At 41.8% G+C, this 10,895-nt stretch overlaps 1 protein-coding gene across 1 annotated transcript; it reads right to left on the reverse strand.

Moving 5' to 3' along the window:
* Positions 1–2,197: 2,197 nt before the first annotated feature.
* Positions 2,198–9,920, reverse strand: CMTM6 (CKLF like MARVEL transmembrane domain containing 6). The gene is made up of 4 exons (XM_058026062.1): positions 9,412–9,920; positions 4,425–4,601; positions 3,349–3,444; positions 2,198–2,363 (listed from the first exon to the last, which is right to left on the reverse strand). Exons 1-4 carry the CDS (start codon positions 9,868–9,870, stop codon positions 2,208–2,210), a joined length of 888 nt encoding a protein of 295 aa, XP_057882045.1. The 5' UTR covers positions 9,871–9,920; the 3' UTR covers positions 2,198–2,207.
* Positions 9,921–10,895: the final 975 nt, after the last annotated feature.

Raw genomic sequence — 10,895 nt, forward strand, 5'->3', positions numbered from 1 at the left:
AAAAAAACAGCCAAAACCTAGACTTCCATTAACTTATCCTCAGGCTGACAAAAATAACAGGAGAAATTACCTCAAGATAAAAGTCCTTTCATGGTGCTGCATTGCTTAATAAATACTCAGCAGCACAGTGTTGCTCTTACACTATATTTACAGCTACCAATTACAGATGAAGATTTAAAGACTATAGACATTTTGGTGTGGAAAAAAAAATCAGCAGGACTCTAGGCAATAAAAAGAAACCAAAACAAGACTGTCGGAATGTTACTTATATGGGTATGGTCCCCAGAGTAAGACATTGCAGATCATAGAGGAGATATTTTTCATTATGGATATTTTGTATCACCAGTAACACTGCTTGTAAATCAAACATCTCTAATCAACCCAGTTATCAGAGACAGCTACAGCAAGCACTGACCGAAAACAGATTTTAGTGCAAACAGACACTAATAAATACAAGGGAAAAAAAAAGCCAGTCCAAAGAGCATTTCTCCTTTACAACACAGAAAATTCTATGAAGGAAAGTATCTCTTCTATGCATAGTTCTAAAACCAAGCTGCAGCTTTAATTTGGTGCTTCACACCACCCAGCAAAATTTGGCATCCTCCAAGCAAAGTGTAGTGTTAGGCTTAAGTCTCAGACCATAGAGAGAAAGAACATCACAAAATCACACTCATCAGAAAGTGGCAGCAATGGGAAAAAAAACAATTTTGACTTGCTACTACAGTCCTTTGTCTTAAAACAGTTTCCTCTTCCTTTCCTAAATACAGCTCAGGCAGTTTCTGGAGGGCTTGGTCTCAATGCTGCCACAATAGGTTACAGGACTGGGAACACACCAGGCTGGGATACCGGCGAAATGCAGTTAACCCCTGGGAGACACAGCAAAAGGCTCAAGCACTCAGTCAGGTTTTTCTTATTTGCTTTGCTATTTTGAAACATCTCCTGGCTTACAGTAATTTGCTCTGCTTTTGAAAGCTTTCCTCTTAAGAGAGGCATAGCAGTCTTGCTTTTACCTCAGACATCAGAAAAAAATGCTTTTTTGGCACTTCATTCCTTTTACAGCCATCAACATCTGGGCTGACACATCTGTCACCTGTCCAATACGTGTCCCATCAGTAGTTTTCCTTGCAGTCCTACAGACTGTTGCTTCCAAAGTGCTTATTCACCTGTTTACCAACTGAGCTAGTCAGCAGCAAGGAGTGTCAAGCTACTGCCATATCTATAAACACAGAAAATGGTGAGGCTTAAAACCATTCTGGCAAAAATTAGCATTATCTATACATAAACAAGCTGCATATGGCATTAACCTTGCAAGTAATATTCACAGGGTAGAACCAACATGCTCTAAGGTTTTTTCCATTGATATTCAGATTGCTGCTTCTGGGGTCACTTCATGTAAAATACTTATTCTTTATCTTATTCCTCCCACTGCTGGCTTTTCAAGTTTCTTCCTGCAAATGTTACAGCTTTTGAAACCATCTGAAAGAAGATTCTGTCATACAAGTCCAAACTTTGACAATCATGGGGTGCAAAACTGTCTCTCAATATACCATTTACATTACCTTCCCCATAAACTCTCTACAGTCACTATAACATGAAACTGAAACTGATCTCCATAGACAGAACTGAGACACAGGACTAGTAAAAACAACCCAAAACCCCTTACTTAAGGATAAACATTCCTGTAAATTCCAGTTAGGTATCCCTTTTGCATTCAGTTTCACTAGGAAGTACAAAAATGAATTCTGCTGTGCTAATTTTTAACTCACAATAGAAACATCTGGTCCATTTCACCAGGAAATATCTTTAGGTTATAGGTCAGAATTTATGCCTCAGACATTAACCTTTATTAGTCATCTCTGTCAAAATCAAATCAGCACACTACTGTTCTGAAGTTATTCTGTTTAGACCCAAGGTTTCTTAGTACCTGTCATCCCAGCAGATGGCAGGACCAGATCAATAAAGCTAGCTGTGACAAAAACTCTCAATCTACAGGTACCTTAGAACATGATGCCCAAGATGCCATTACCTGACCAAGAATCCATAAAAATTGGTGATGAGCAATGTGTACAAAATCGACTAGAATAAAGAAACAGAAGTTGTTACCTACAGTGCACTGAAAGTACATTTTAGTTTGCTCCAGTAAAAAAAAAAAAAAAAAAAGAAAAAAAAGAAAAAAAAAAGAAAAAGAAAAAACCAATTTCAGGAAGTTATCTTTTTTTATTCAATGGCTGATTTTCTGTGGCACTCGGAGCGTTAGGAGGCTTCTCAGGGTGTTTCTTGACATTCCGTTTTCGTTTTATTATGAGACAGATCTCTATGACAAGTTCAGCTACAAATACAGAAGTTGCAAAAAATCCAAATACCTGTGAAAAGGACAGAAATATGTGCTTTCAAAATGCATAAACAGTATTTATTCTAACACTGTTTGGAAAGATTCACTGTACCATTTTATATACATTAATAATGCTTACAATATTAAGATTATAGTCCTCCTTAAATCAATAGTTTCATTTAAATTAGACACAGATCAGAAGTCATAATTCTAGCACATTCATTGTGGAAGTTTTTACAGTTGTCATTCTTTTAATCAAGTGTGAACCTTATACTGTGTTCTAATCAACCTTTAATAGCAAATGTATATTAGTTGCATTGCCAAAATCAGTTATTAAAGTAGCATGTAGCAGACTATTTATCTAAGAGAGGGCTGCTGATTGATGAGAGCAAATGAAGAATAACACAAAGAAGATGAAGGAAGACAAGATCTGCAGAGCCTGGGTCAGCAAGGGAGAATGAAATGACATTTTGTGAATGACATTTTGTTACCAGTCCTGGCAAGACGAGAGGTGGTAAAGAGAAGGCAGAGCTTTTTTCAAACAAGGAAAGAAACATATGCATTATTCCAACTCTACCTAAATTTTACACAACTGGTTTGGACCAAAGTAGTTTGACATTAATAAGTATTAAATCACAGTAGTTTCTATTTTTTCTGTACCAAAAAAAGCAAAGCTGACACCTAATTTATGCTCAACCTATTAGGTCTAAATAGATCTACATCACATAAGATGACAGTACAGAAGTGTGTATCTCGAATAGCCAAGGCTGCCATGGAACAGAATTATCTTGCTTTCTTTTCCACATCAGCTTTCCAGCAACCCTGAGGAATGCCAGCTCTTTGGATTTCCTATGGTAAGTTTCTGGAAGATGTGAAATAGCTAATTCCTCCTGAAACATCACAATGCACTGAGCTCTATTCCCTGCCCAATTTCTTCTCTGCAAATTGAGTGAAGTTTAGAGGGCAGAGAAAATAACATATAAATACAAAGTAAATCTTGCCATTTTAAGACTTACACATGCAGCATATTCTTCAGGCTCATTGCAGTTTGCAGAAAGCAGTATTGATGCTGACAGAAAAATGGCAACTATGAGCAGCACAGTCAAAAAATTCTGCAAATATAAAGAAAAAAATATATAAATATATATATAATTTAACTGTAGATAGGTTACCTAAAAAGAATGAACACCATAACAACAGCTGAGTTAAACTGCTTATGTTTTGATACTTTGAGGCTAGTGGAAGCTTCAGAAAATACATTTCACAACTAAATTCCAAATGACATTCAACATTATCAGCTATTTAAACAGCATTATCATCTACTTAAAGGAGTCTGCCTTTTTTTTTTTTTTTTGTATTTTTAAAGTATTTAATTAATTTCATCTAACCTTTTTAAAGTATTTAATTAATTTCATCTAACCTTTTTTTCACCATCAAATTCAAGCTCAGGACAACCATGGTAGCTTTATTCCTTATATAAAACATTTAAGAAACCAGAAAAGTGTAAGTAAACGTGCTCATTCAAACCTTTTGCTACACTCCCTTATCTGTATCCTCACATAAAGACACCACTGTTTGCTCTGAAGGCACATAGGAAGGGACACTTGTGAGGTGGAATAACGTTCCTACTGACTTTACAGAGCAACTTTCTCCCGCTGCTGGATCATCTGAAGCATGAAGCCATAAACTGTAACTGTAACAAGCTATGATTATTGCCAAAAACAAATAGTCTACACCCACTAGGAAAACAGATAGGGTAAACTTTTAATTTTTTTTTAATTGCAAGCATCATGCTGGTGGTAAATTGTATTCCACATGTGTACAGATCTGCAATGGCTATGCTGTAGTATTAGCAGCATTAATGTGGAAAGACTTTTCCACACAAGTCCTAAAATCCTGCAGGTAGCCAGCTTTGACAAACATGTCAATATAAACTCTCAAAGTTGGCTCATTTTTAAACTATAAAATACTTTAATCTACCCTTTACATGGAGAAGAAAAGGAGATTCATTTTGCATAGGCTTTTTACTCGACAGCAGACTTTATGCACTTAGAAGAAATGGTTTGTTTTTCCACAAAAAAAGTTTTCTTACCAGTTTCCGCACTTTATCTTCCCCCAGTGACTCATACAAATCAGTGCAATACACATACAGAAACAGGAGGCTCAAAAGGAAGGCACTGCAGCTTGCAAATTCAAAGTAGTAAAGTGGACTACAGTTGTAGCATTCTTGCACAAGTTCTTCACAAACAACAGCCACTAAAGAGAAAATCTGCAAACAAATAACATGCTTGAGTTGGATCAAGTCTCTAACATCTTCAACAGACATCTCTGATACAAACATTAATAAAGCTAGCTGTGACAAAAACTCTCAATCTACAAAGAGTTTGGTGAAGTTCCACGCTATTTTCTTACAGACAGAAATAATTATACAATGCCATGATTTACACTTGGTTGTTAAAGGTGGTCCATGAAGTACACTCAGGTAAGCTGAGCACACAGCCAGACAGAGACTTCTTGATTAGACAGACAAGATTTCTGTTTTGTGGTTTTGTGCAGCTGCCAGTTTGAAGGAGATGAGGCAGCATGGAGAACACACATCCTGCAAAATGCTGCTGCTTACGACGCACAGCTGCACTCAGTTCTGAATGTATTTGGGTTCAGGGCAGTGGGGGAAACTGGACAGCCCTGACACACTCAGCTACCTCCCTAAAAGTTCACAGCTGATGTTACCCCACTTGATCAAACTTCAGAGGAAGTCCATGAACCCAACGCTCACATGCTTGTGACCCAGTAATGACAGAAGCTCAACCGCTCTTGCAGGAACCGAAACCTTCGCTATGTTCAAGCATGCTGGACAATGTTTAATCTATGCACAGCTCTACATTCACCTTCCTGCCACAGTGTGTTTTGAGAAAAGAACATGACTTACTTCCTGTACTCTCACCATATCCCTGCTGCTGGATTTTCTACTGTTTTATCACACAAGAAAGAATATTGCTTTATTGAACCATTCGCTTATTTTGTTTTGGCCACTTCTTGCTAGTTCCTTCATCCCATAAATAGCATCATTTCCTTCATCCCATAAACTTGACATAGCTTTACAGATCTTTGTAAAAAGGAGTTCACCAAATTAAAATGAAACCGCAAGCAGGAATCAGACTGGGTCATAAAACTGAGACTGATATGAGAATGACGTGTATTTTTAATAAGAGTACGTGGGCAATAAAGAAGTTGACAGTTCTTCATTTAAAAAAAAAAAAAAAACAAAAAACAAAATCAAAATTTAAGATTCAGAATTTTTCTTGGAAAATAACATCAGTCTTTGGTTTCAGTTTTCTCACAGTAAAAACAAGAACAACAATTTAGCAGTAGGAAGTGTAAATTCCCCTTACTAAGCCAGGTTCAGAAGAGCACTTCAGAGAACCACGTTTTGGAAATGCAACAATATAAAGTAAACAGGAGTTCAGTAAGGGAAAGAATGGGAGCTGGGAAACATCAGCAGGGGAAACTATCAGGCCTCCTCATGTTTCCTTTCTCTCCACAGTGGTTGGCAACACAAACCTCTCAGCAGCCCTTGCACCTAAACCAGTGAACTACAATGTCAGTTTTAAACTCTGACTTTCCAGATTTTATGGGTTGGTTTTTTTTTTTTTTTCCATTTCTAAACATGGGCTTATAGCTGCATCCAATGACTTTCAATTTCACATTTTTCACAAGGTCAGCTGTGAGACAGCACTGTACATGAAAACTTATCTCTTTTTATAAGCACTGGAAAGAGAAAGTCATCACTTTCACTTGGGCTGAAACAAAGCAGAAAGAAAATAAACTTGTCCTTAAAGTACATGTCCAGATAACCATAATATGATCTAAATAGCTGAAAAAGCTTCTCTACAGAGTGTACAAGGTGAAAAAAAATGCCACTCAGACAACAGTTACTGTAAGTAACAACAGAGTTTAATGCAAATTAAAAGAGCAGTTATAAAGGGTTCAGTGTCAAATAACTGAGATTTACCAAGTACAATCCTGCGTGGGACTTGTCCAAGTCAATATTCATTTTTTTATTAATAAGCTGAGTAATAAAATAGAGTACATCAATTTAAAAAAAGTTGGCTTGAAGAACTTTAAGTAAGTGCTTTGATTAAGTTAATGTATCAGCAGCACATTTACAAGACGCCAGAGAGCTCTGCTTGGATTTCTTAACTTGCTCTTTGGTATCACCTTCAGAAAAAAAGGTATTCCTCTCTTGTCCTGCTACCACCAAAAAATAAAAGTTTTCAACACCAAAAGCATTGTTGGAGAAGCACTTGTTTCGTATTTTTAAAATTTTTTATTAGTCCTGTGTGTTTATACACCAGAAATTAAACACCTTCATCTGTCTCTCAGCAGCAAAAAATTATTCATTGATACTGACATTCGTGTTGGAAGTTTCTAAACAAATGTCAATTTAAAAGAAGATTTGACAAGTGAATTGCTACAAAAGAATTTAACAAATGAATTGCTACAAAAATAGAGCAGATCAATGAACTTGCCAACAATCCTGTGAAGATGCTTGGCATCTGGGAGGTACTGGGATTTCCTGTACAAAATCTTCTAGCTCAGGTAGGTGCACATATTAATTCTCTATTAAGTTTACATAATTCAGGCTACTACAGAACATTAACAGCTCAAAAAGGAGCTGATTTTTAGGCCTTAATTACAATTTTCCTTTCCAGCCAAGCCATTTTGACTCAAGTTAAACAATAATTGATGACAATTTGTCCTGCTTTAGGTAAGAATTCGTTTCTACCTCAATTTTGGCACAATACACATTGTGCCATTTACCTTTGTGCTGAATTTGGACCAGCCGTGGACTAACGAAAACATTCCACCTATTTAAAAAAGGCAAACCACAAACAAAACAACAATATCCTAGAAACCTGTGCAATAACATGCCTCCCAGCATCCTTTAGGCACTCACATTTGTGACTTTTAGCAGTGACATTTTCCTTGTTTCATTTGCTCAAAAGAACTGGCTTAGGTTACAGAGCATGCCATTATTCATCTGAAGAAAAGTATTTGTTAGGTCTAGAAGCCAGTTTTCTGCAGATGATTTCAGAGTGTTTCATAAAACTCCTGATCAGCTCTGCAATGAACAGAGCCCATTTTCTGATTGCAACACCCTGTTTAGCAGTCCACCCCAGCAATTATCAGGGCATAATCCCAGTAACAACCACTGGTGTAACACAAAGCCAAAAGGCAATGGCCATCACTGACATTTCCAAAATCAACTCTTTCCCAGAACAGGAACCTTTTACTGCAGAGACTGAGGCTTCCACCTTCAGGGCTTTCCAGGGCTTGTTTAAAGTGTTTTGACCCAGACCTCAAGATCTCTGCATTTTGATAAAGGTTACAAAAAAGGAGGGGGAAATGTTGGAAATTTGGAGGGTGAACAACTATAACTCCATTTTCTTTTTCCTCTCACTGACTAACAGGTTCAAGCTATAAACTGTTGCTTATTTAAGAACATGTCAAGCAGCTATCCATCCTGTCTAGGATAATGATAAATTTTCTTTTTTTCTACTTAGAAAGCATTTAAATAATTAAACAGCTTAAAGCTTTGGTACATCACTAGATTTGCCTACATAATCACTTATTTTATTTTAGTTAGTGAACCTATTTATATAAACATTCTGCTTGTTAGGGAACAGAACCCAGCAGATCTTGCTTTAATCATCTCCAGTAGATGAATTAAAAGTTTATGTTCCATTATATTTATTTAAAGCATTCTTGGGTGTTATTTTTGTTTTAAACACTCTTAGAAAACTTCATTTTTGGCAGTGTTACTACTTTACAAACACTAAAGAATATTACATTTCTAATTGAGCGTTTTGACTGTGTGTGAGATGAAGCTTAAAACCCAAACGTCCTGTTTTCTGCAATGGTGAAGTAACGAGAAAGGGTTGGAAATCACCTACAATTCCTGTAAGCATGACACATCTGACTAAAAAACCACTGTGTTGGCTGCAAAATGTAGGCTGACACACATTTGCAGTCAGCTGCCCTTTACCTCTACGGGTTTCACTCATTCCCTGCTAGTACCTAAGAGTGATGCTCCTCACATCCTTATCAGCACTCACACTGGTACATTTTGGAAGAGCCCATCACCAAACACTGAACAGGACTTTGCAGCAGGAGCCCAACTGCTTGATTCAGGAGCCACAGTATGTATAAAAGGCAGAAAATAAGCCTTTTATTTCCTGGTGAGCCCAGGAAAGTGATGTCTCATGCAATAGGCCACAATGATCATGGGTTTCTGGTGCAATTTTCTACCACAAATCAAAGGAGAAATAGGCTCCTTAATTTTAGCATGGACAGCCCAGACCGACAGGCTTAGAACGGGCTACAGGATCTGCAAGAGAGGAAGGTCTGGAGCTCATGATCCAGCAAAGCCCTTCCCAGTTCTACTGCCCTATGAACTTCAACCAAAGGCTTCTTCCTCCTGTTTTCATACAACCCGGCCCTCAGAAGAAACCGCTACATTTCCTGCGGGGCCTCCCTCTGCTTCGAGCCAGGGCGGGCGGCGTTTAAGGCCGGCAGGCAGCTGGGGCACGGCGGCCGCCGCACCGAGCCTCGGGCGCACGACGCCCGCGGCACCGGCCGGGGTCGGCACCTCCTCCTGCAGCTCGGACACTGGGAGAAGGAACACTCCCACCACTTCCCCACCAAAAACCACTTTGAACCAGCACTACGCCAGCTTTCCACCTGAGGTACAGGTCTGCACAACTTTAGTGACTCCATGCCACATCCTAAGTCAGGACACCTTCCCGGCGGAGCCCTTTCCGACAGGCAGAATCCATTCTCTCGAAGCCTGTGTGTGGCCATCTCCTCAGCCTGCCCTGGTTCACCGAGGAGTTTAATTTTTGAGCGGTAGGGGACCGTCCTAAAGGCGAAGGGTCAGCACAACACGCTTGTTTCCATCCCAGACTGGGGCAGCCCCGCCCCGCCGGCACACTGTGAGTCCCTCCCGGGCCCGGGGCAGCCATCCCGCCAGGGGTGCTCCCTGCGCGCCGCCCCGCACGGCGAGGGGAGGAGGCACTCACCGTCTGGAACACCTTGACTGGCAGCCGCCATCCCCGCAGGTGCCGCAGGGTGCAGCCCAAGGGGAGGCGGCGGGGACTCTTCGCCTCGGGTTCCGTGGTCGCGTTGTAGACTGCGCTGATCATGGCCGGGCCGCGGCGCCGGCTCCCAGCTGGAAAAAACCGAAAGCAAAAGAGAGGCGGGCAGGGTGTCTTCGCCTCCGGTTGCGTGGTCCGCTTGTAGGCGGAACTGTGCTCCCTAGCCGAGCCGGGCCGTCGGCTCCCAGCTGGAAAACGCCTGAAGAAAATGGTCGGGAGGTAGCGAGACGCGTCCGGTTGTGTGGTTTGGTTGTAGGCGGAGCTGTGCTCCCTGGCCGGGCCGGGCCGCCGGCTGCCGGCTGCAAAACGCCTCAAGAAAACGGGCGGCAGGCGGCGGGACGCCTCCGATTGCGTGGTCTGGTTGTAGGCGGCCCAGTTCTCCATGGCCAGGCCGGGCCGCCGGCCGCCATCTGGGAAAAACCGCAACAAAGGGGGCGGCGGGCGGCGGGACGGGAGAGGGCAGGGGCGAGAGGCCCCGGGGAGCCCGGGGGCCCCGGGGGGCGGCGGTTGCACCGACGGTTGGGCCCGGCGGGACAAAGGCGCTGCCGGCGGCGCCCCCTGGCGGCCGCGGGCGGGAGCGTGAGGGACGGCCCGGAGCGCGGGGCCGCCTCAGGCCCGGTCCGGGCTCAGTTCGCCAACAGGGGCTTGGTAAGTAAAGTTTACACGAGTATTCACTTGTCACACGAGATTACGGTATCAAAAGACGGGGGTTAAGGCAAAGCTTTGCCTGGTTACGTTCACATAATCAATTAGGTTGGAAAAACCCTCTGAGATCATTGAGTCCAGCCTTTGACCGAACACCAGCACTGTGTCAACCAGACCATGGCAGTGAGTGCCACGTCCAGTCTTGCCTTAAACATCTCCAGGGACAGTGACTCTGCCACCTCCTTGGGCAGCCCATTCCAGTGTCTACTCTTTCTGGGAAGAAATTCCTCCTAATGTCCAACCTAAACCTCCCCTGGGTGCTGCTTGAGGCTATGTCCTCTTGTCCTGTCATGAGTTGAGAGAAGATCCTGATCTCCATCTTGCTACAGCCTCCTTTCAGGCAGTTCTAGATATCAGTAAGGCCACCCCTGAACCTCCCTTTCTCCAGGCTAAACAATCCCAGCTCCCTCAGCTGCTCCTCAGACGACTCGTGCTCCAGACCCTTCACCAGCTCAGCTGCCCTTCTCTGGACACACTCCTGCACATCAATGTCCTGCCTGAATTGAGAGGCCCTGAACTGGACGCCGCACTTGAGGTGTGGCCTCACCAGTGCTGAGTACAGAAGAATCATTTTCTCTGAAGATATTTCTTGTTGTGAATGAGAAAATACTCATATCACTAACCCTGTTCTAATATACTCCCATACCTTTGCCCAGGTCAGCTTTTAAAAGTAGCTATAAAAGTTTTTGCGGCCTACTAAGAGT

This window comes from Melospiza georgiana, chromosome 1 (assembly GCF_028018845.1).
Source record: "Melospiza georgiana isolate bMelGeo1 chromosome 1, bMelGeo1.pri, whole genome shotgun sequence".
Classification (NCBI taxonomy): domain Eukaryota; kingdom Metazoa; phylum Chordata; class Aves; order Passeriformes; family Passerellidae; genus Melospiza; species Melospiza georgiana.